General features: G+C 47.4%; 4 protein-coding genes across 4 annotated transcripts in view; 2 read left to right on the top strand and 2 right to left on the bottom strand.

Moving 5' to 3' along the window:
* The window catches only part of LOC124473747 (vinculin), a 16,098-nt gene extending 7,659 nt beyond the window's left edge, over positions 1–8,439 (top strand). Inside the window, exons 5-14 of the mRNA XM_047029411.1 lie at positions 11–139; positions 320–469; positions 560–668; positions 865–1,167; positions 1,299–1,423; positions 1,951–2,136; positions 3,574–3,750; positions 4,812–5,015; positions 5,174–5,278; positions 5,469–8,439. Coding sequence (XP_046885367.1) covers positions 11–139; positions 320–469; positions 560–668; positions 865–1,167; positions 1,299–1,423; positions 1,951–2,136; positions 3,574–3,750; positions 4,812–5,015; positions 5,174–5,278; positions 5,469–5,615 — 1,635 coding nt within the window. The 3' untranslated portion in view covers positions 5,616–8,439. The remainder of the gene's footprint in view (positions 1–10; positions 140–319; positions 470–559; positions 669–864; positions 1,168–1,298; positions 1,424–1,950; positions 2,137–3,573; positions 3,751–4,811; positions 5,016–5,173; positions 5,279–5,468) is intronic.
* On the bottom strand, positions 7,973–12,666 carry LOC124473813 (AP-3 complex subunit mu-1). The gene is made up of 9 exons (XM_047029497.1): positions 12,589–12,666; positions 11,708–11,985; positions 11,210–11,381; positions 10,636–10,773; positions 10,350–10,435; positions 10,098–10,231; positions 9,668–9,875; positions 9,304–9,448; positions 7,973–9,141 (listed from the first exon to the last, which is right to left on the bottom strand). The coding sequence occupies exons 2-9, from the start codon at positions 11,978–11,980 to the stop codon at positions 9,041–9,043; spliced, it is 1,257 nt and encodes a 418-aa protein (XP_046885453.1). The 5' UTR covers positions 11,981–11,985; positions 12,589–12,666; the 3' UTR covers positions 7,973–9,040.
* An 868-nt stretch (positions 12,667–13,534) lies between these two features.
* Positions 13,535–14,590, bottom strand: tex36 (testis expressed 36). Its single transcript, XM_047029410.1, has 4 exons — positions 14,506–14,590; positions 14,292–14,366; positions 13,991–14,071; positions 13,535–13,885 (listed from the first exon to the last, which is right to left on the bottom strand). The coding sequence occupies exons 1-4, from the start codon at positions 14,554–14,556 to the stop codon at positions 13,535–13,537; spliced, it is 558 nt and encodes a 185-aa protein (XP_046885366.1). The 5' UTR covers positions 14,557–14,590.
* Positions 14,591–15,203: 613 nt separating this feature from the next.
* Positions 15,204–24,062, top strand: edrf1 (erythroid differentiation regulatory factor 1). The gene is made up of 25 exons (XM_047029996.1): positions 15,204–15,798; positions 15,971–16,179; positions 16,348–16,414; positions 16,512–16,637; positions 16,741–16,865; positions 17,024–17,174; positions 17,275–17,376; positions 17,478–17,599; positions 17,732–17,843; positions 17,930–18,077; positions 18,179–18,290; positions 18,474–18,585; positions 18,728–19,006; positions 19,139–19,210; positions 19,347–19,494; positions 19,721–19,912; positions 20,118–20,318; positions 20,556–20,774; positions 20,957–21,183; positions 21,403–21,561; positions 21,750–21,899; positions 22,098–22,251; positions 22,385–22,500; positions 22,739–22,914; positions 23,027–24,062. The coding sequence occupies exons 1-25, from the start codon at positions 15,697–15,699 to the stop codon at positions 23,190–23,192; spliced, it is 3,747 nt and encodes a 1,248-aa protein (XP_046885952.1). The 5' UTR covers positions 15,204–15,696; the 3' UTR covers positions 23,193–24,062.
* The last annotated feature ends 101 nt before the right edge of the window (positions 24,063–24,163 follow it).

Below are 24,163 nucleotides of genomic sequence, written 5' to 3'. Positions count from 1 at the left end.
GTATCTGCAGGATTTAAAGGGGCGCATGCAGGAAGTGATGACACAGGAAGTGTCGGATGTGTTCAGTGACACCACCACCCCGATCAAGCTGCTGGCTGTGTCTGCCACTGCTCCCCCTGATGCCCCCAACAGGGAGGAGGTCAGTACTGCCTCTGAGCGGTGGAACCCAGTCAAACACTACGAGTCCATATCTGTGTATGTGTTCTGTGATCGAGGCGTGGACGAGTATCATCGAAGCCTCAATTGGTCGGGCTGAAACACGTTCTGGGCTTGTGTGTTTGCGTGCGAGTCGTTAACAGGCGTGTGCCGGTGTTGGCAGGTGTTTGACGAGCGCGCGGGGAACTTTGAGGCTCACGCCGGGCGTCTGGGGGCCACGGCGGAGAAGGCGGCTGCCGTAGGATCAGCCAATAAGGGCACGGTGGAGGGCATCCACGCCGCAGTGAAGCATGCCAGGGAACTCACACCACAGGTACGCCCCGGAGAGGGTGCCAGGGCTTTTCTTGTTTGTACGTGTCTGTCAGAAGACTCCCTCCCACGCACTTCCTCTATCTGCACGTAGGTGACCTCGGCTGCCCGTATCTTGCTGAAGAACCCAGGGAACCAGGCAGCGTATGAACACTTTGACACCATGAAGAACCAGTGGATCGACAATGTGGAGAGACTCACAGGTAAAAACCTGACCCGGGGTCAGAATGACCGAATAAGCCAGCTTAGCTAACACAAGACGCACAAGAGAAGGGCATGGTATCTTTCTTATTTTGAAAAGGATTTCAATATGGACGGCTAGTTTGAGGATGAGAATCCTGTGTGGTATGTGTTTGTGTGTGTGTGATGTGTGTGTGTGTGTGTGGTGTGTGTCGACAGGTCTGGTAGATGAGGCTATTGACACCAAGTCTTTGCTGGATGCCTCTGAGGAGGCCATCAAGAAGGACATCGACAAATGCCGTGTTGCCATGGCCAACGTACAGCCCCAGATGCTTGTTGCCGGGGCAACCAGCATAGCCAGGCGAGCCAATCGGGTGCTGCTGGTGGCAAAGAGGGAAGTGGAGAACTCTGAGGACCCGCGATTCCGAGACACTGTCAAACACGCCTCCGACGTTCTCTCACACACCATCTCACCCATGGTGATGGATGCCAAGGCCGTGGCTGGGAACATACAGGACCCAGGTCAACACACACAACCAATATGTATAGTCTTCACACACACACTCACATACAGGACTCACACACACACACAAACAAACACAAAGACACATTCTCACACATCTGACTTGTGTTCCCTCTTGAATCTTTCACAGCTCTTCAGAAGGCCTTCCTAGACTCCTGTCTGAGGATCCTGGCATCGGTGGGGAAGGTGAGAGAAGCCTTCCAGCCCCAGGAGCCTGATTTCCCCCCTCCACCCCCAGACCTAGACCAGCTGCATGTAAGTACACACACACACACACACACACACACACAGACTCTCTCTCTCTCTCTCTCTCTCTCTCTCTCTCTCTCTCTCTCTCTCTCTCTCTCTCTCTCTCTCTCTCTCTCTCTCTTTCTCTCTCGCTCTCTCTCTCTCTCTCTCTCTCTCTCTCTCTCTCTCTCTCTCTCTCTCTCTCTCTCTCTCTCTCTGTTTCTCTCTCTCTCTCTCTCTCTCTCTCTCTCTCTCTCTCTCTCCCTCTCTCACACTCTCTCTCTCTCTCTCTCTCTCTCTCTCTCTCTCTCTCTCTCTCTCTCTCTCTCTCACTCTCTCTCTCTCTCTCTCTCTCTCTCTCTCTCTCTCTCTCTCTCTCTGTCTCTCTCTCTCTCTGTGTCGCCTACTCCCTCTAGCTTTCTCTCGCTCTGCCTCCTCTTACTCAGCACACTTCCCATACTTGTTCCGGATAACTTTGCAGATTTTCATGCTGATCATGAAGGCTGACACAGTCCGTCTGCGTGTGTGGGTGTTTGTGTGTTGGCCCCTCCCAGGTGAGTGATGAGCAGGCACCCCCCAAGCCCCCCCTGCCCGAGGGAGAGGTGCCCCCCCCCCGCCCCCCGCCCCCAGAAGAGAGGGACGAGGAGTTCCCCGAGCAGAAGGCCGGGGAGATGGTCAGCGAGCCCATGATGGTGGCTGCCAGGCAACTACATGACGAGGCTCGCAAGTGGTCAAGCAAAGTCAGTGAAACCTCACACACACACACACACGCGCGCGCACGTGCTGTAGTCCTGCGGACAGAGCGGTCAGTTAGTGTGTAAACAGATGCCGAGAAAAACTGTAGAGCAGAGGTTTGTAATGGGAGTTGACGGGACATGACATACACATCAATATATCTGGCAGGAGCCAGGCTCAGGATCCAGATGTCTGGAGAACTGTTGGTGGCCAAAGCCCAAGAAGGGGCAGTAGGCCATGATGATGAATCTTCATAGTGCCAGTGCAGATTTTAGAGACGTACAATGAGGATTCGAATCTTCTTTGATGTCCTGCGGGTGCGATGGCTCGATCCCGAAATACACTGCTGTTATTTTCTCATAAGACTGTGTGTGTCTCTGAAATGTGGAGATCTGTGTCTGGATTCCAATTTCAGAGGAGAACTGGAAACTGTCATCGACTGGAGGAGAGTCTGCATGCAGGGTCGCTACTTTATACACACACAAACATAAACACACACGCGCACACACAGACAGACCCTCAGGGGGGTTCTGCATGTGGAGGCTATCTAATGAACCCTTAGCCTTTCCTGCTACAAGAGAAATGCCACCCGCCTCCCGTCGTGGAGAGAGTCAGAGCAGAGTCAACCGAATCACTCTTCACGTTCTTCTGTCTGTTTTAGCGGAGTGGCGGTGTGTGGTTCTAATGCCAAGCTGGGCCTCTTCTACAGTAGGGGACTTCCAGATCTTTCTATGAACAGGGTGGATCTCTTGTGTTATCAGTGAGGACGTTCTGCCCTTCTTTATCACTAAGTCTTCTTATCACATCTTTAGATATTTCATAGAGAAGCTCGGACGGAGACTGTTTTCACCCGACTACAGTGCTCCTCCCTGTTCCTGACCTATGTAGTCTAAACAGTGTTATCTATGGGAACAAAGGCTGCAAGAAAAATAGGCCACATGACTCGACAGTGACTTCAACTAAACCTGAACTCGAAACCACTAAAACTCCCAGCAGGCTATCAGGTGTAACTGTTGCCTTTCTCTTTCTGGAAGTCGGGTTTAGTGTTGGCATTCGAGCATAGTTTAGAATGGTCTTACGTCTATGCTGCCTGTTTCCCCTCCACCGTACCTTCTAAAGCCTCCATTTCCTTTCCTCGCTTTTACTGTATAGCATAAGAATGTCTTCATCAACCCTCCTCCTCGTCCTCCACCCTTGCAGAACCATCCTACACCTCCTCCTCCTCCCTTGTAGAACTATCCACCTCCTCCTCCTCCTCCTCCTCCTCCACCCTTGTAGAACTATCCTCCACCTCCTCCTCTTTTGCTAGACTTTCTCTCTGCCTCTGTCCCTTCCTCTAGATCCTCTCTCAGTGAACTATATCTTTACCTTTCTTCATGCTTCCCTCCCTCCCCATCCCACCTCCATCCCCCCTTCCCTTCCCCCCTGCACTCCTCCCCCAGCCTGAGGATGAGGAGGCAGTGGAAGAGAGGGAGGTAGATGATGAAGATGAGTATACTGACGGTGAGGATGACTATGAACCTGAGCTCCTGATGATGCCATCCAACCAGCCTGTCAATCAACCTATTCTGGCAGCCGCCCAATCTCTACATCAGGAGGCCCGCAAGTGGTCCAGCAAGGTCTGCACACACACACGCACACACACAAACACACACAAAAGCACCACATGGAGGCCCCTGTGTGGTACAGACACGCCCACTGGATTTAAGCCACACCCTGAGGGGCTTTCGCAGCCAACCACTGGCTACTACATCCTGACTGCACCGTGGGAACTTTCAACTCTGCATCCGTCATTACCATGGAATCCTTCAACCAGCCATGGCTGCTAATGTGGTTGTTGTTGTTGCTGCTGCATCACAAGCAGATTCAAAGTTCACACATGGTTATGCTGGGTTTGTGCTTAGATTGAGGATTGTTGGAATGGCGTTTGCTGCACCCGATGGATAAACTGGGGCTGGCCTCACAAGTCCCTACCAGTCGTGTTCACGTGATTGATTGGAGGAGAGTGTTTTAAAGAAGGACGAGCCAGTCACTCTGACAGGTGGTCGCTGCTGTCAATCACTCTGCCTCTGGCCAACCTGTGAAGCCAAGGATGACAGTTTCCCAAAGTGATGTCGTTTTCTAAGTCAGTTGGCCTGCCTGCTTGTGTGCCTGCTTCTATGACATGGTCACCAGCTGATCCTGAGCTTGCCGGATCATTTGATCCCAGCACAACCGAATCACATGCTAACACTTCACGGATGCTACTAAACTGCTAGCGTTGGCATCATGACAGCTAACTTCAGCTCACCTCTGCTGTGCGGGGCGGTGGGCTGCAGCCTGAGGGTCTTGTGCCTCTGTTCCACTCTCTGGAGGAGAACATGGAGCCAGGGCCTGGTCACGTTCACTAACCGCTCTTTCACTGCTTGCTGCCACTGTTGATGGTTGATCGAAATGCTATAATACTTTGTGTGTTTCAATGTACACTACAGAAAAGGTTTCAGCATTTGGATAACGGCGTTGTAAAACATGATGACCAGTCACTGATAATTAGTTTTGAAGGAGGGCCATGTACAACATCATATATGAAAAAGGGGTTGCTATAACAACGGCATGTGCTTCTTTCAACATCCCACTGAAACCATGACAGTCTGACCCACCCTGACCTTTGACTTCTGTCCCCCGCCTCCTCTCTCTCTAGGGTAATGACATCATCGGGGCAGCCAAGCGGATGGCCCTGCTTATGGCGGAGATGTCTCGTCTGGTGCGTGGCGGCAGCGGTAACAAGCGGGCATTGATCCAGTGTGCCAAGGACATTGCCAAAGCCTCCGATGAGGTCACCCGACTGGCTAAAGAGGTGGCCAAGCAGTGTACTGACCGACGTATCAGAACCAACCTACTACAGGTGTGGAGAGTACACATACGTGTACACTTAACGGAAAACACGCGCACGATTTATTGACCAGAGCACAACCACACTGAATTTATAGTGATTGTGACTTGTGTTTGTGTTGTGTGTTTGTGTTGTGTGTTTGTGTTGTGTGTTTGTGTTTCTTTCTGCAGGTGTGTGAGCGTATTCCCACCATTAGCACTCAGCTGAAGATCCTCTCCACTGTAAAAGCCACAATGTTGGGACGAACCAACATCAGCGAGGAGGAGTCAGAACAGGTATGGCACACACGCACACACCAAAACACACACACACCAAACACACACACACACACCAAACACACACACACACACACACAGGACCACAGTGTAGTCCCTCTCCTCCAAATGACCTACCTCACAGATCTACATCTCTCACATGGGCCATTTTTCTTTCGACCTCTCCTCTCCTTCCCTCCATCCCCTGCAGGCTACAGATATGCTGGTCCACAATGCTCAGAACCTGATGCAGTCTGTGAAGGAGACAGTGAGAGAAGCAGAGGCAGCGTCCATCAAGATACGTACAGACTCAGGCTGCACCCTGCGCTGGGTGCGCAAGACCCCCTGGTACCAGTAAACACACACCTGCTCGCAGAGATAACAGTACTGTGTACCAGATACACACACATGCAACCTTGATGTTGACCACACACACTTCCTGGTAGCACACAGACACGTAACTTTATGAACATACAGTATAGTACACACCCAGTACACTCAAAATGCCCACACACAGAACATTACAAAACAGGCAAAACCTGCAGGTGAACTCGACTCTGGTGTGTTTCGAACCCTAGGAACCAGATTACTGCTAGAAGCCCCTCTTCTCTGGCTCGAGCACAGCTTTGCTTCACAAGATATCCCTTTATCTGTAACTGTAACATGTTAGGACAACCACAAAAGGTTTTTAATATATATTTTTTGGTATGTTGTGTTACAAAAGGTTTATCCAAAATCCCAGGTATATTTTTAGCATGAAATGTTTTTTCTATTTTCTTAAAAAAGCGAGTGATCTATGAACTGTCTCTCTGCCCCTCTCTTTATGACAGTACAAGCTTTTGACGTTTACTTTAGATTCTGTTTTACCAGTGGAGTTTTTCTTATTGTCTAAATGTACATATTTTGTTGTCTTATTGCAAATGACATTCAGCTAAGGGTTGAACAGGCATGAGTGCCCCTGGCTGATGGGACACCAGCTCTCCCGCTTCATGTTTACGTTGAGTGGCAACACTTTTTAACACATTTATTTGTGAGATCTGTTTTTGTGTGATATTATTTATCCAATAGGCTAACATCAGGTGATATTTTAACGGGTGCTTCCCAAGTGTGCTTCATGTTCTTTGACTGTAGTTTTATTTCAAGTGTTACCATGTTGAACTATGCCAAAGGATTTGTTTGACCGTAAAGCATATTTACTCTCAACTTTAAAAGCACAAACTAAAGGAAAGAAAATTCACGTGTTTATTTTTTGAGAAGTTGGGTCTAACATCATTTTATAGTTTCAAAGATGATAGAATAAGTACCATGTTTCTGCAGTGTGATACCTAAGCTAGTTATTAGATGAAGCCCTTTTTTCTGTATGATCTGAACAGTTGAACTGTTTTACTTTGATACTTTATCATGAACGATAGTCAAAGCCATTCTTGACAGACATGCACACAGCTGACCTATTGTTGCTCTACCATCCTGTCAGTTTAAGGCCTGGGTCAGGCACTATTTGCAACAATACCACAACAGTAAACTCTGAGGTAACTAACTCAAACACACCCTCAAATCATTTTAATTATGCCCCAAAAACTAATATTTTGTGCATTTGACCCAGGTTCTGGCAGTTTAGTAGTACACAGTCACTTAGTGTTCTGAGGACTGGTGTGTGTGTTAGTAGGGGAGTGTTTTTTCACAAGACCCCGGTGGCTTGTCAATAATAATATGAAGAACGTTGTGTGAAACTGTTGACATGAATAATGTCACAGTGCTATGGTATTTAGACCCGTAAGGTGGGGCTCTGCTGTGTTGGGGTGTTTAAGTGAATGGAGCCACTGAGCAAATGCCCTGTTGTTTAATAATAATGACTAGTGATGAACATAGACCTTTGTATGTAAGTGGTGATTCAATCCAAGACAATTATCAGATGTTTTCAGGCAGCAAGGGGCTGAGGTTTGTGTACTGTATTGTACTACATTGTGTACTGTAACTCATATCTAGCTGAACCCATCAGTATTACCCCCAGCCCTGGTGAATCCTAGAAACGAACAACATCTAGCATTTCATGTAGAACTCAGGGGTGGTCTTATACGTCTGAAATACTTTGATGTTAGAGGGAATTATTACTGAAGCATCTGCTTAAGCCCAGCCTAAGGCCCTGTCAGCCTAGGCTGGACAGTTTTGTGGTGAAGCGGTTATCTATGGGTGACATGGGGTGGGTCGAGTGTATGTACGTGTGTGTGAGCCATCTTCATTTGAGAAACAATGTATGATTGAACTGTAGTATGAAGGCTGCCACTGTGTGCACAGCACCAAGTTAGCTGAACTAGTTAACGAGTCACCTATAGTTGTCTGTCCCATCACAGATACTGAATAGCAGCTTGATCCTTTCCAGTACTTTCCTTCAGAAGAGTGTGTAGCACTCCGCTGACTGAAGGACTGGTTAAGGGTGCCTATACAGTGTTTTCTGACTGACTGACTGACTTGAGTGTTAGGGTGTTTATGTGTACACATTGTTCCACACTCTGAATGTATGTCTGACTACTGCCCTGCCAACACAATCTGCTGTGCCTTGGAATAATAAAGTACAAAGCTAGTAACTCACTTCAGACTCCTCCTTTACAATTCACACTATAAAAGGCAGCTGCGTTTTGGAAGTGCCTTTCTCAGACTGTCTGATGTGTGCTGCATGTAGGGTGGCAAGAAATGCAGTAGGAACTAAGCAAAGAGTCAGATGCACAGGGATATATTCACATTTCAAACACTATAATGTAAAGGCCTCAAAGCTGGAGTACAGATTTTGACACATACAGGTGCTCCAGATTAGTTACTCTTCCCAGTGTGACCCTTGAAACACAGATTGTATTTGTGAAAGTCCTGTGTAGATATTCGAAGTGTGTGAACAAATTTTGTGATGCAGGTAAACGGGTCATACGTGTGCGTTTTCCTGAGACGGCCTTCCCCCATTGTCCTACACAAGCAGTAATTAAAACTCGTATTCCAACGACAAACCAGTTAACAATCCGTCATTTTAGGCACTTTCCAAGATCAAAACACATAGATGGTTTGGAACACCATTGAAACCCATCGCTGTCCAAATCCATCCATTGAGATTTTTTCCCATTATTCCTTCAAGTTGGGGTGAAAAAGTCTTTGGCACATACTGTACAACACAAGACAAGCATATTATCTGCAAAGGCCACTGGTGTGAATACGTGTGCTGAGTTCAAACGTGTGTGACACACTGCAAAGCTTATATAGGTTCACATATTAGCTGTGGTTGGTTAGGACACCGTTCTCAAAAAATAAACTTCTATACAAAACAGCTTTGGAATCCGGTTGTGTAAGAAAAAGGCGCACTGGGAAACAACAGTTGAACACTCAGAAAACAGGTGAGGATGCTTTGTGTGTGTGTGTGCACATAGGGCTCATGCCTCCTAATATTCCCATAAGGCAGCATTCAATAGGTTTTTGACAAACAACAATATTCAAAGCAATTACATTTACAGCTGTCCCTCCACCAAAGGAAGATACAACGATCCATAAAACACTTAAAACCGGAGCTATTCTGATTGTACTTCATGACCACAGAGGAGAGATTCTTAAGGCTAATTTCCTTTACATAATTCCAGTTCAAACCAGTAACATGTACTTGAATGCTATACACAATAAATAACCCAGAATCCTATGGAGCAGGGTAATATAAAAGTTTGAGAATTGACACTTGTAGGGGGTGGCATCCTTGACACTTGTTTGGCATGTTGGATAGTTGACTTTTAACCTATCTGGAATCCCTCTTCATGTCCGCACTTGGAACTTTCCTGCCTTCGTCACGTATTTGACCCCTTTAAACGGCTTGTATTTCTCGGCATACATGTCCAGGCGATTCACCTTCAACCCTGGAAATGTCAAGAGAAAAAAAAGAAGTCTCAATAACTTTAATGCCAATGTGTCAAATACAAACAACATGGACAGCAAAGCTACACATGGACAGTGAAAGCTGGTTAAATACTGAGGGGTGGCTGAAGTCAGGAGGAAAAGGTCAAGAGGTCAGGGGGTACCTGAGATGGCCAGCTGCTGGATCTTGAGGTCGATGTTAAGAGAGGGGTTCTCCTCCGGCTTCGGGGATCCAGCCTGTAGACTCAGACTGCCCTTCAGGTTAGGTAGCTTCTGAGGGTTTAGCTTCCCTATGTCCCACACCAGCACCTAGCACAACACAGACAGACAGATATTAAGGGAAGGGGGGGGAGAGGATGAAAAAGCATAAGAAAAAAAGGGTTCATAAGAGGAGAGGAAAGATCAAAGTCAAGAAGTGTAGATTGCGGGAGAAAAAGTGAATCGATGCAGCGTGGACAATAAACAAGACCACATCGAGATGACAAATCGTTGCCCTGGCAATATTCCGGCAGGAAATGAGTGGGTTACCTTGGTAGCGAGGTCGTAGGTGTAACCCCCCTGCGTGGCAACGAGGCTGGCGCTGAGGACAACTTTGGGCATGTGGAGGGTGACCATCACCCCCTCCACAGTCTTCCCCATGGTCTGCTTGGGGCCCACGGTGATGTCGAGACGCCCACAGGAAGCACTCTCAAAGAAGTTGATGTTCTGCTTCACATACACAGGGATGGCTACTTGGCTGGGGAGCAGAGGTGAAAGGAAGAAGGCAGTCACGACAGGACTGGGTTACAGGGATGCGTTTGTTCTTTAGGTAGCTGTGCAATGCAGTAACACAAGTCAAAGTCTTAAATAGGATTACACGTCGGACAGGCCTATTTCCTGTTTCTAGGGTGCGGGGCAGCTGGGCGTGTGTTTTGGGGAGTACGCAGAGCGATTCATGTTTCGGGTTTGTTGTGCTTACTTCTGAGCACTGACATGGTAGGTCATGAGTGTGAAGTTTCCATCAGGGGGGATGAAGGAGAGGACACTCTCCGACTCCCAGCGTTTGAAGCGCACGCAAGGGTGGAAGCTCACATCGTCTAGGAGACGGGGATTCTGCAACCATTCAATTGGCACAGGTTTGAAATGGGACCGTTTCTGGAGAGCCTCTCCCTCACACACAGACACACACACACATATACACACACACACACTCACACTCACAGGGACCCACCATGAAAGAGAGTGTCAGGTCAGGCATCCCAGAAAGTTTCACACAGGCTTCAACCACTCCCTGGATCTCCGCAAACACTGTTGTACCTGGACACCAACAGATGCTGTTCTTGAAAAATTACATTTTACAGCCACAAGACTATTTCTGCTAAGTATTAAGTTCACGTTTCAAGTTTATGTCCCATTTGGAACAAGTACAACTATTGGAATTCAATGTAAATGTCAATGTATTTTCAATTACTGTTCTTATGCATCTTAAGGAGAGAAGGACAGAGAGCTGGATGTACCTGATTTGTCCAGGATGGCGTCTATCTCCTCCACAACATCAAAGTAGGCCTCGTTATTGGTGTACTTCACTCCTGCCCGCCTCCAAGGGATAGTTGACAGTTGACCCGTGGGCAAACCTTCACCAACATTACTACTACCTGGATAACACCAACATCATAAATTAAAAACTAAGTGTATGGTACGATGTGTGGTAAGTTATGGTTTATACACAAAACACAAATGACCGCCACACTGATGCACTCTACCAAACAAGGTGTTTTGTGATGCATGCTGTTTGAGGTACAATAGACCAACAAAGCTGCAGTGCTGTAACTGTTCAAATCTATTCGAACAGGCATTTCACAACACGACTTCCTAGTTTTTATTGCAAACTCGCAGCTCCGCAAGACCTAAAAAAAAGCAGTGCACCATTTTTTGGTACGTCTCATGGGAATGGACAGAGTTTAGGGCTTAAATATCAAATCTACAGGGTATGGTATGATTGCTGTGGTAGGTACTTGAATAGGACAGCCTTGGATCAGATACAATGTGAGAGAATAAAGATTGAAGGTAAAGCATTGATTTCCTGGTTACCTGTGAGTGTGTTGACGACCGATCGCAGGATGGTGGGTGGTCTGATCATCTCTTTGAGGACGTTGGACTCGGTTGCCAGGGGAAACCCGTTGTCGAGCATTTCCTCCAGCAGCTCATACACGATGACCACATTGTCCTTGATGACTGTCTCCGAACACTCACCAAAGTAGTCCTGTGCAAGCCACAATCTGTTTACACTCTACCCTGCCAACAGTCAACTCAAATGACACACTCTACACTAATCATTAATATCTGGAGAATGTGTGTGTGTGTGGTGTATTGGGGGGCCTTTGTCAATAGTCAAATGTCAATAAAGTATTGAAATTGAAGGGAAACAGTGCAATCATTAATAATGATATAACAGATAGACATAGCTAGCAGACAAAATAACAAAATGAGACAGCCCCGTCACCAGTTCTATGGTCTATGGTTCTATGGTCTATCTAGCTGAGTTCCATAACTCTTTGAGTGCTACACCACAGCGTAGGTCTGATCCACCTGGATCATCTCAGCCACCCGGTGCAGGAACTCGATGACGAACAGCGGGGGCACCTCCGTCTGGATGACGGACAGGAAGAAGAGCTTGTCTCTGTAGATGCTAATGAGGTAGTGGTGGGGGGTGCGCAGGACAGGGGGCACATTCTCGGGCTCCACTGCCTTCTCCTTGGCCTCGAAGAAGTAGTCACACACCGAGCGACTGATGACACTCTTCCAGTGCTTCTCCAGGAAGATGTCACCCGTAGGGTTGATCAGGAACAGGCTGTGGATCATCTCAACTGAGGCATTGTGTGTGTGTGTGTGCGTGTATATGTGTGGGTGTGTGTGTGTGTAAGGGAGAAAGGAGTGAGAGAAAGAGCCGGTGTGCACAATGAACACATGGTCTTGTGAGTTTGACAAATCCTACATTTGTTTCGCCTGAATGCTTTTGTCAATTATGCCCTAGCTAGTCATATGCCTGCAGAAAAGTGTCATCCTCTTGCCATACACACACACACACACACACACACACACACATACACACACACACACATACACACACACACACACATACACACACAAGCTTCTCGTGAAAGCCAGTCAAATTAAAATATTTGAATACAATACAGTTTTAGTTATAATAAAATGCTATCAACCAAACTGCTAAATCCCCCGCAAAAATGGCAACAAATTATCATTTACAATAAAACTAAGGTAAAGTTTGACAGCTGGTGGGGAGTGTCGCTGTTGTCTAACAACTCATTTTCTGTTCGGGTGCAAAATCATTCAGTTTTAAAGTCTAATTTCAGTTTCTAAATGACCTCCGAGTCTTTTTCAATAAATTACAGCGAGTTTCGGTATGTCAGTTTGGATAACACTCGTAATGTCTCGTATAATGTTACCTGGTTGTACTCCAGTGATAGAGGCTTGGAATGTTGCTGTGTGGCAGTGTGGACACCCGCCTCTTCCTCTTTCTGCTCGGTCCCAGAAGTGACGCAATTGTGAGTCAAAGTAATGGCAACTCACTATAAATAAATTACAAAGCTCACAGCTTTCCGTTTTTTTTTACTTCAAACACATGGGCATCAAACAGTATTCAAAGTTACCAAAACCCACTCAGAACAAAGAACATCTTTGTTTCGCATTCAGTTGAAAGAACTACAATTCCCAACGATTTCGTGTTAAATCGTATGAACCCAATACAAATAGGTCAAATACTTACACCAGAATTTTGACCCCATGAAATTGACCCCACATCGTATTTCAAAAGAAGATTAAAAAAAAATGTGTATGACTGAACATGAAATACATATATTATTATAATAACATAATAATATACATTATAATAGTATAATATATATTATATTAATAATATTAATAGTATTATAATTCTGAAAATGTATAAGCAGTTAAAGGCAATTAAACACAACGCGCATTGTCTGTATGACTACATTAAGAAGAGGATGTGCAAAACAAATACAAACTTGTTGGTATTGGTGGCATCAATAGGAATCTGGTCAAAATCATAATCATCCTAAAATAGTTGTAGGCCTAAAATATTAGATGTTGGCCTACTTTCTGTACTATTTTCCAATCGGTCTCTATGACAGCTCTCATCTTACTGATACATCTTCTTTACACATTTACATTACATTTACATGTATTCATTTAGCAGACACTTTTATCCAAAGCGACTTCCAGGAGAGAGCTTTCCAAAAGTGCATAGGTCAAATATTATAAATCCAGGTCATGCACATGCCATGCACACAGAAGATTTTGTTACACACATTTTATTTACATTAGTAAGACAATACTGTTCTCCAATTTTGAAGAGCACCCAGATAATATTCATTTCTTATTCTGATGCTGGTTATGCGGATGGTGTTTTGTCTTGAAGGTACTAGAGCAGTTGGTAGCAGCCCAAACTCCCAGGGGTAGAGGGTGGTCCAAGTCATGCCTTCCAAACCACATGAACGGCTCTGCTTCCAAGGCACTAGCAGCTGCGGTGGACTTTTCCAGATGGTTTCTGGGGAAACGCCTGAAGGTAGCACTACCTGTAGACTGGCTGTCTGGGTAGTCTGTGTGATAGGCTGAGAAGTCTGCTTTGGTCAACCCCGAGTCGGTCACATCACCATGGTTGCGCAGACAGGAGGAGTTTTGTTGTCTCCTTTCGTCCAGGCACTTCTTTCGCCCCAAGCCCTGTGATGGTGAACACCATGATAGAAAAGTGCTTTGTTTACAGTTGTATGCATTTTCAATTTGTTGAGTGTAAAATGCTGGAAAAAATGGAAGAGTGATAATTACATCATCAAATACTTTGATGTTGTCTTGCAATGCTGATCTGTTATCGTGAGCTGAAAACGGATAGCTTATCCCTGTGTTTTTCTGCAAAAAGAATAATAATTTACAAGACAAAACAGAACCACATTCCAAAGAGTATAGTATGTAGGTTCATGCAGGCCCATTATGCCAGACCGTGGCATTGACATATATCAAGGTTAGATTACTAGAGTTTTTTTAGGTTAGTAGACAATTCTCACTTGTTCCATTGTGAGAAATATTTAGGATATGTTCGGTGTTAGATCCAAGGCATGCTGACTCTTACATTTAGAATAGGTCTTGTGCTTGTGCAAGCCTCCTGTCTGGTAGTTTCAGTAACTGACACGTCTGCATGAATAAACTGATACATTTTATCAACATTAATTGATTACTTATTTACAAAACATCCATATATTTAATTAAAAAATTCAAAGTAACAATTATTGCTGTACAAGCCACAACAAACATCACAAGAGACCAACTATCCAAAATAATCTTACCCATTTTCCATCATTTTCCATTAGGGAATATCTCTTTCCACCTTTTGTCATTTTGACAATATTGAAATACCAAACTACATTTAAATCTCAGTGCTCACGTACTTCTTACATAATCTTGGTTGGTACTGAAGGTCTTCTCATTAGAATGAAAACATTGTGGCTGTGTAGCTGTAGAAACATGCTCAAAACATAGATTTGACATTCCAGAGTTAGTAAACTTTGGCTCACAAAAATAGATAGTAAAATTAAGCAATAAGCCCCAAGAGGCCGTGGTTTACGCTGATTTTAGAACAGGTAAGGGGAGTTGTTAGGCACGACGCGAAGCGGAAACTGGGAACAACCAGTTTTTGAATATATAATATACAAATAATGCACTTTTACAGTGTAAGATTTATTTTTCATTTAAAGTGGAGATTTCTTTTGTTTCAAGAATGTAGTCTTTAAATGCGAACATATTTAACTCTAAAGTATGTTACTGATAATATAAATGAATAATATTAAGTAAATAACGAATTAACAAATTAAAAAAATAATGACAGTCATGCGGTTTATTGATTGATTATATCTTCAAAATATTTATTTCGTTCTAGATTTTTCTGGAAGTGAACCGAAAGCTTAACCATTTCCGGGTTGCACACGCTTACAAAACTAAAACAAGCAAAAGTGCGAACGTACATTTCAAATTAAAAGACTTATTTCACTCACACCATCACATCCAGTCCAGCCCACAACCCCGATATACAATTTCTTATTGTTTAGATATACGCAGGTAATATTACAGAATATTTGTAAAAATTGTTTCTTGATGTTAATATTTGTCTATTTGTACTTTCTGCATTTTTGCTGTAGGGCTTTTATTTTGCTTTCTTTCTGAATCTGACCGGAGGTTATACTTGAACATTATCAACTTTACACACGCACACACACACACACGCATCCTACCAAAAGGTCTGAAGCTGTGTTTGTTATTTTGGAAATCAGACAGAAAACGCATTTGTATTCATTTTAAATCAAGCTACCTTAATGGCAACTGGCTGCTATTGTTGCGACCAGTCGGGGTTGTCCAGCCTGGTCCCTAGTTTGGTAGCTAACCAGCTTTGCTAAGTCGCAGTAAATATATAAACTTTGAGTCGTTAGCTAGTTAGGTAGTTAAACCATGGATGTGTAGTGTCCATATACAAAACAGGCAACATGAGCGGATCATCTGAAAACAAGGAAGATGGTGGTGTTCACTCTGATTCTGTGAGTGAAGAGTTGAATGGGAGTAGTGGTGGAGACGTCTGCCGCAGACAGGTAAGCTAGCCTTTTAACATAGTAGGCTACTGCTAGGTTGTTGTCAATGTGCTACATGTGGATTTAGACAAGCGCATACCAGTATAATAATTTACCAGTGTAATTACCATGTTGTCACTGAATCTAGTGTTTGTCATTCGACTTCTGTGCATTTTCTTACTTATTTTATCAGGAGCCTGAGTCGTACCTGGGCAACAATGAAATAAAGAGCTGTGCAGTGGTCAAGTACTCTGCTGCCCCTCCGCCCACCACCTACGCACTGCTGCAGGAGAAGACCGACCTTAAACTGCCTCCTGCCAACTGGCTTAGAGAAAACCCCCAGCTGGGATCTGCAGGAACCACTGTTCTAGGGTCCAGCAGCAAAAGCAAGCCATTCTCCAGGTACGAGCTCTGGGACCCTTGGCATGAACATGTTTCACAGATATTGTCATCACAATTGGACTGCGGTTTCCAAGTATGGTAAAGTGTGAGGTGCAAGATGGAGGGTTTGTGCCATACAGTACAGCACATTTGATCCATGCTCATCTGAATGCTTTCCTATCCCCACAGTTTTGGGATGGCTTATGAATTCATCGACTCCATTGGTGACGATGTTGACGTGGTGTCAGACTCAGAGGTTGGGAACATGAGGAAAAAAAAATACATGAAGCAGAACAGTTTCATTGGAATGTTTGAAAATAAGCCAAATTGCTTTGCGCCCTTTCCCAACTCAGAACATCAAAAAGCTGCTGAAAATTCCCTACAGTAAGTCCCATGTCAGCATGGCGGTTCATCGTGTGGGCCGGACTCTCCTCCTGGATGAACTGGACATTCAGGAGCTCTTCATGAAGTCCTCACAGGTATACACCCAGCCTTCTGACAAGCCTGATTAGATTGACCTCGGCTTGAAACGAAGATGATGGTGAATCATGGTATTTTTTGCTACTGTGTTCTCTGTGAAAGACGGGCGATTGGGCATGGCTAAAGGAGTTCTACCAGAGGCTGATCGACCAGAAGTGGCAAAGGAAGAAGAAGAGTAAAGAGCACTGGTACCAAAAAGCCATCCTGTCCAAATTCCTTTACTACAGGTGAGGACTTTGATGACGTATCTCTCGAAATAAAGGGTTTGGAAAAGCAATTTCGTGCCAAACATCACCCATTGGCACAACTCGGACGACATGAATGCACTTTAGATACGTTTTTCTTGGAGCTTATTGATTTTGATGGTGTCCATGTTGTTGTCCAGTATTAATGGGGACGGAGCTGCGGAACAGGTACAGGAGCACCCAGACGAGCAGGGCGAGGAGGAGTGTGAGGGGGAGGAGTTTGCCCCCTCCTGGCCCGCCACCTTCACCAGCGCCAGCTCCGACGCGGAGGAGTCCGGCGCACATAAAGGGGTAACGACCGTTGGGAGCGGGAATGAACAGTGTTTTTTCGCACTCTGTCGTCACTCTACCGACATTGACCCGACTGCTGCCTTTTGTCTCCTGTCCTCAGCAATGTGATTCCATGGAGAACCAGTATGCCTTGGGTCAGGTGACCTCGGTCCTCAAAGAACAGAACCTCCCAATGCTTTTTAACGAGGGGGAAAGCAGTCAGGTACCCACAGGGACATATTACGACTATACGCAGGGCTGTTGGGATGTAGGGACGGATGTCGGGGTCTTGACTTGATTACCTCTTGTTGCTTCACCACGCAGGGTCTGAGGAATGACTTTGTGCGTAACATCATGTGGACCTTTGAGGACATCCACATGCTGGTGGGCTCCAACATGCCAATATTTGGAGGAGGACGCTACCCAGCTGTCAGTTTGAGACTCAGGTCAGAATCACATGCATATAGTACACAGTTTATTTGTATTGGTTGATTTCGTACAAGATTCCCTCTGGGATCCTCTGTCTGCCAACTGTACCGTTTTTCTATCTAACATCTAGAATGTTCTTCCTCTTTCAGGGACAACAATAAACCGATTAATATTCTCACGGGTATAGACTACTGGCTGGACAACCTGATGTGCAACGTTCCAGAGCTAGTCATGTGCTTTCATGTTAATGGTATCGTCCAGGTAAATGAAACACTACTAAGTTGTACACGACACTGGGAGAATATATAGTGTTTTCTTTTGTTCTAAATGTCTTTTTCTGTCATCAGAAATATGAGATGATAAAGACTGAGGACATCCCCGATCTGGACAACTCCACCTTCTCCACCAGGGTGGTTAAAGACATTGCTCAGAACATCTTATCCTTCCTCAAGTCCAACTGCACCAAAGAGGGTCACACCTACTGGCTCTTCAAAGGCAAGGCACCAGCATGCATGCATGAAAACCCTTCAGCGGTGTGTCGACCCTTATCCCTCCCGCCCTCACCCTGATGACTCTCCGTTTCTCCTCGTTCCCAGCCAGCGGAAGTGACATTGTGAAGCTGTATGACCTCACCACTCTCTGTGAGGAGGCAGCAGAGGAGAAGTGCCAGAACCCGTTCACCCTCCCGGTGGCTGTTCTGCTCTATAAGTAGGTACCCTACCTGTCAGACACAATGAATGGCTCCTGTACACACAGCTGTAATGGCTATTTTACACCACCAGGTGGACTCATGTTCATTGTATGTACTTCACTCAGGCAAGTGTTTCCCGTAAGGTTTAGATGAATAAGTGGCATGTTTTGGTTAAGAGTCCGCTGTCTTGTTTGTGGCAGAGTGGCCAGCAACATGATGCTGAAGACCAACCAGAATAGGAAGCACTATGGCACAATCAGAACACTGCTACTCAACTGTGTCAAGCTGCTGGACCAGGAGAGACACCCCCAGGTAGACACTTGACTAGTCCAGCATGAAATCCCACCCTAAATAATGCTGCAGTTGGTACACTCCAATCAATCGATCCGCTCCGCCCTCACTTCCCTTGGGTCATCCTCCACTCCGCCCCCTGCTCTCTCTGTGATTGGTTTAGATCATCGCCTCGGCCCACTACATGCTGTCAGAGCTGTTCCAGTTGGACGAGCCCCCCGAGGAGGACGGCGGCGAGTCTCTGCAGGGAGGGGGGTCGGAGGACAGCTATAGCGAGGAGGAGGAGGAAGAGGATGAAGAGGACCTGCCGGAGGACAGCGACGAGAACGGCGCTTACAGCACCTGCTCCAACCTGCCCGACGACAGTAAGGCCGTTGCCATCATCAAGTCTGTATGGGAGCTGTCCGTGCCCGAGAAGTACAAGTCCACCCACCAGATTCGGGTAAGAGACATTGACCATTTGAAAAGAAAGGGAGTTGAATAGAATTGTAACACAAACCGTTGCTGTGCTAAATGAGTCTTACGTTCTAAGACCGGGACGAATCCTCGCTGTTTCCCCCCCTCCCCTCTGCAGCCGAGCTACGCTTTCGCCGTCTCTCAAGACAAGGAGGAGAAGTGTCGCCACGTCCTCAGCTACGTGTTGAAGGTGGGTGTGTGTGGGGTCCTTCCGGAAACACACGGCTGGGAGAGACTGAACGTCCCCAGCGTGGGATGATGCCCAGTCCCAGCAGATGAGTCGTGAGGCGCTGTGGTGACCTGTGACCTGTGTGCCATGTCGCCAGGGCCTGAAGGCGGTGGACGGGAGCATCAAGAAGGAGAGCGACCTACCGGCGGCCGACCCCAACACCCCCATCCCCCTGAAGTACGAGGACAGGAGCGCCAGCGGGGCCTGCGGCGCGGAGAAAGGCATCGCCCTCCTCCTGGACAGAGGTTAGCCACCCCCCAAACAGACCCCTTCCGTACACAATCTACGATACTGTCAGCCCTTCTTTTGGCTTCAGAGAACCGGGGTACTAATTCACCCTTCTGTTTTAAATGTCTCTTTCGTCTATCTCTCTTCACCCCCTCTCTTGGTTTCTTTTTTTTTTTTCTTCTTCTCCTTTGACTCTCTCCTCGGTTCTCTGGCTTCCTCTCCCCCCTCCCTCTGGTCCTCCAGTGGGTCCGTTCCAGGAGGACCAGAAGCTCCCCACCAGGTCGGGGATGATCCCCGGCTCCTGGCAGCACCGGATGAAGCTGCAGCTCTTCTTCAAGGCCTCCAAGGCCTACTACGTCCTGTCCGATGCCGCCACCAACCTGCTCAAGTACGGACGGGCGCTGCGCTACATCAAGCTGGCCCTGCAGTGTCACGGTACGGCTCGGCGCTCGGGGATTCGTGGGAAACGTGGGCTTGTTGTGCTAGGCTAACGCTCGCTTTGGGAACCCGGGTTGTAGGTAGTGGAGAGATCTGTGTTCCAAGTGCTCCGAATGACTTTCTCAACGTCCAAATCGATCTTTCAATATCTTCCTTCTCTCTGTTTTTTCATCTATTTCCGCGGGCCCTCCTCCCTCCGCAGATGCTTACTGTTCGGTGAGCAGCGCGCTGCACCCGAGGGTGTTGCTGTTCCACAGCCAGTGTCTGTCTCTGTGTGGGGACATCCAGCTGATGCTGGCCCAGAACGCCAGCAACCGCGCCGCCTACCTGGAGGAGTACAACTACCAGACCAGGGAGGACCAGGAGATCCTGCACAGCCTGCAAAGAGAGAGCAGCTGCCAGGGTACTAGCACACACACGCACACCTGGAACAAAACACACCACACACGGATGATCTCCTTGATAGTCGAGTGGAAGCTTCATGCTGTGACCATGGTGACACACCGATATTGAGAGTCTACGCCCCTTTTTCAGAGGTTAGAGCAGCATTGTCTGACTAACTCCTCTGTGGCTTGCCTGTCTGTCTGCTTCTACCCCCCCAACCCCCCTCCTCCTCCTCCTCCTCTTCCCACCCCCACAGCCTTCAACATGGCCACAGAGCTGGCCATGGACCCGGAGTACCAGCTGTTTGTCAGCAGCAAGTGTTACGAGGCGGCCCACGAGCTGCTGACCTCGGGGGCGGTGAAGGAGCACGGGCCGGAGCAGCAGCCGCAGGTGCTGAAGAGGCTGGGCAACATCCGCAACGAGATCGGCGTCTTCTACATGAACCAGGCGGCCGCCATGCAGACGGAGAAGGAAGGTGAGGCGACTTCCTGGATGACGGGGGCGAGAAAAGCCCGATGTTGAACACAAACTCGCCGGCTTCCCCAAAAACTGTGTTTTTTAAACTCTATTACGCCTTGTTTCTCTTTTTTTTTTACTTCCTGTCCAACTCCACGTCCTTCCTACCCTCCCCCCCCCCTCCCCTCCCTCACTCCGCAGTGAAGAAGTTTGTGTCCGTGGCAGAGCAGGAGATGTGGAAGAAGAGCTTCTCCTGCTTCGAGAAGGGCATGGAGGACTTTCACGCCATCGGCGACCTCACCAACACGGCCCTGCTGCTGTGCAACACCGGCAGGCTGATGAGGATCTGCGCCCAGGCACACTGCGCCGTGTCTGCAGACCACAGCAGGGGCGAGTTCTCCCCAGAGGAGGCCCTCTACTACAACAAGGTCTCTGCCAGGCTCAGCTTTCGAGTGGGACGGCAAAGGCCGTGGGATTCAAACATTGCGCCCTAACCCTCGTTATCTTCTCACTTGCAAACCGTCTTTTATTTCCCCCTTTTAAATTTTTTTTTCTCTCACCCCATCACTGCTCTACTTAAAAAAAAAAAAAAAAACTCTCCTTTCTTACTTCTTCTCTTTGTCCCACTCTCCCCTCCTGCTCTCCAGGCCATAGACTACTACCAGAGGGCTATGAAGTCTCTGTCCACCAGAGGGAGCCACCCAGCAGTGTGGGACAGTGTTAACTGGGAGCTGTCCACCACCTACTTCACCCTGGCCACCTTGCTGCAGGACTACGCCCCTCTGTCCAGGAAGGCCCAGGAGCAGGTACACGGTGACAACCACACAACCCGGAAGTCAAATCTGATGAGATGAAACGAAAATTGCCAACGAATACATAAAAAAACAATCATTGGACTGGACTGGTGCCCAGCTATCCAGCCCTGTCATGTATACTGTCTCCCAAAGGTTGACCTTGTCCCTTGTGATGTCATACCGATTCTGTCGTGTGTCAGATTGAGCGTGAGGTGACCGAGTCCATGATGAAGTCTCTGAAGTACTGCGACCTGCAGACTGAGTCGGCCCGCCAGCCCCTCTACCATTACCGGGCCGCCACCATCCACCACCGCCTGGCCTCCATGTATCACAGCTGCTTCCGGAACCAGGTATGGCTGTCCCATCCACATGCACGCTTCGTTATCAACACTGTTCTATGATTAGTTATATCCACATTTTGTAACATTGTACACGTAAAACGTATATTTCCGTGTTTATAGTATGCCTAATTTCCTTAGCAATTATGGCTGGTTTTGTGTTTGATTGGACCGTTCAGTCTTGATGCAGTGTTCCCACCTCACCACTAGGTGGGGAACGAGCACCTGAGGAAGCAGCACCGCAGCCTGGCGGAGCTGCACTACAGCAAGGCCATCCGCCTCTTCCTCAGCCTGAAGGACGCGCCCTGTGAGCTGCTGCGCACCTTGCTGGAGAGAGTGGCCTTCGCCGAGTTCACCATGACAGGTCAGTGGTCTGTCAGGCCCCGAGCTCATGGACGGGCAAGTCATTGGTCCTGGATCATGGACTTCAGGTTAGGGTTGATGGACTGTTTGGGTTCCAAACCGCCTGGCCACTCTCTGCCTTTCGCCTCCCTCAGGTCAGAGCAGCAGCGGGGCCAAGCTGAAGACCCTGACTGGAGCTCTGGACGTCCTGTCTGATACCCAGCATGCCTTTCAGCTCATCCACAAGGAGCTGCAGGAGGAACACACAGAGGTACGACACCAGAGCAGCGGCTTACACAGCTAGCAAAGATGGCCGTTCAAAAGCCTTATTTTAAATGATTATAACGCCCTTTTCTCTACCCAAAGCGCTAATGAATTCTACCACTTTTCTTGTAGTTAACACAAAAAATGACCGAAATACCACACAAGCGTGAATGATTATAGATTGATACGGCCGCAAGTCATTCACTGCAAATGTCCCTTCCCCTCTCTCTCTCTCATCCTGACAGAAGGAAGGCACAGACGGCCCAGAGTTCTCCGGTCCTGCCAGCACCGCTGATGCTACTGTGTCTTTAGGGCTGAACGTACAGGAAGTGATGACGTTGATGGGCGTGTTCGAGCCCAGCTTCTCCTTCCTCCTCCTGCAGCTGATCAAGCTGATGGCCGCCGCGAAGCGCAAACCAAGGTAAAAAGAGAAGGACCCCGTTTGAGACGCCGCTGTCGACGACACACGAGGCCTGTCTAGGCGTTCGGGTGAAGAAAAAAAGAAAATAACTTGTCACTGTTTCTCTCTCCAGCAATAAGGACGAGGAGCTTCTGAAGACCTACAAAAACGTGTACTCGAAGCTACTGCGAGCGGACAAGACCGCTCCTCTCCTCGCCCGCATCGAGCTTTACCTGGAGCTCCTGCACCTGCTGACCCCACACGTGGGCAGCTGCGGCGGCGTCGTCGCGTCCTCGTGATGAGGCCGGCGACGACGACGCACACCCTCAGGATTCCGCTTCCCCGCCGAGACGTAGCTTCGGCGTGAGAGCCGTGTCACCAGCCGTGCCTTAGGCCACCGAGCAGTCAGCAGTGATTGAGACACTAGGATCAGCTTGCCTTTTAAATTGTACATCTAACTGGGTTTTGTAAAAGATGAGGTACAGTTGGACATTTTTTTTGTACACCCCTAGAGCTACGGAGCAAATCGTTTATTAAGAAAATGCTAGAAAGCATGGCTTGATTTCTGACTGCTGATAGGAATAATGCTGTGAAGAGAGCAGTGCTCGGTTGCTTATTTTAAAGGTTGGAACATTTTTACAGTATTACATTTCAGATTTTTTCTTCTAGACAAGTATGTGCAATAATCTGGTAAAGTTCAATACAAACTGCTACTTGGCGTGTCCAGGTTGCTCTATATTTATGTTTGAGTGTGTCAGCATGTTTGCCCCGACTCAAAATAAAACTTCAGTGCTTATTTATATCCAGTGGGTGAACATCATTCCAACATTGCCGTTGCCAGGCAGTGCTAGGCGGTTGCTGCGGCCCCAAGCAGAGGCCTGTGTTGGTACACAGGACTGGAGAGGTCACATGATACGGTAATGCCATTTATAATACCCTGCCTGTGATCTGGGTCACCCCGTCCCTGCCCAGCTCTGCTCTGGCTCCCTGGGTAGCAGATGGAGCTGAAAGCCCAAACTCTGGCTTCTCCCTGTGGCTTGGACAGCTCGCTGTCTGCTCCCATGTGCCTGTGAAAGCTGTCTGGGCCAGCTGCCTTCAACATGGCAACTGGAGGAACTTAATAGGGGAAGACAGAAGGTTAAACTAGCAGAAGTGGTTAAATAGTGCCCTAGGGATCCAGTATTCCATGAACTGTTAAGAATGCAGTGGAGGAAGACTGACTTCCAAGACTTCTCGCTTTGGATAAAAGCGTCTGCTAAATGAATAAATG

Source organism: Hypomesus transpacificus, chromosome 11, assembly GCF_021917145.1.
Source record: "Hypomesus transpacificus isolate Combined female chromosome 11, fHypTra1, whole genome shotgun sequence".
In the NCBI taxonomy this organism is placed as follows: domain Eukaryota; kingdom Metazoa; phylum Chordata; class Actinopteri; order Osmeriformes; family Osmeridae; genus Hypomesus; species Hypomesus transpacificus.
The sequence above is the reverse complement of the archived record's forward strand: the minus strand, read 5'-3'. Positions and strand labels throughout refer to the sequence as shown.

What these genes read in the sequence shown, in the direction of transcription:
- LOC124473813 (XM_047029497.1), bottom strand. Translation starts at nt 11,980, where the DNA reads ATGATCCACAGCCTGTTCCTGATCAACCCTACGGGTGACATCTTCCTG. An exon ending in GGGTGGCTGAGATGATCCAG is followed by an intron (nt 11,382 to 11,707) that starts GTGGATCAGACC and finishes TGGCTTGCACAG; the next exon opens with GACTACTTTGGTGAGTGTTC. An exon ending in TACCATGTCAGTGCTCAGAA is followed by an intron (nt 9,876 to 10,097) that starts GTAAGCACAACA and finishes TCTGCTCCCCAG; the next exon opens with CCAAGTAGCCATCCCTGTGT.
- edrf1 (XM_047029996.1), top strand. Translation starts at nt 15,697, where the DNA reads ATGAGCGGATCATCTGAAAACAAGGAAGATGGTGGTGTTCACTCTGAT. An exon ending in ACGTGGTGTCAGACTCAGAG is followed by an intron (nt 16,415 to 16,511) that starts GTTGGGAACATG and finishes TTCCCAACTCAG; the next exon opens with AACATCAAAAAGCTGCTGAA. An exon ending in TCCTCAGCTACGTGTTGAAG is followed by an intron (nt 19,211 to 19,346) that starts GTGGGTGTGTGT and finishes CCATGTCGCCAG; the next exon opens with GGCCTGAAGGCGGTGGACGG.
- tex36 (XM_047029410.1), bottom strand. Translation starts at nt 14,556, where the DNA reads ATGACAAAAGGTGGAAAGAGATATTCCCTAATGGAAAATGATGGAAAA. An exon ending in TGGAAAATGATGGAAAATGG is followed by an intron (nt 14,367 to 14,505) that starts GTAAGATTATTT and finishes AAAATGTATCAG; the next exon opens with TTTATTCATGCAGACGTGTC. An exon ending in ACATCAAAGTATTTGATGAT is followed by an intron (nt 13,886 to 13,990) that starts GTAATTATCACT and finishes TCACCATCACAG; the next exon opens with GGCTTGGGGCGAAAGAAGTG.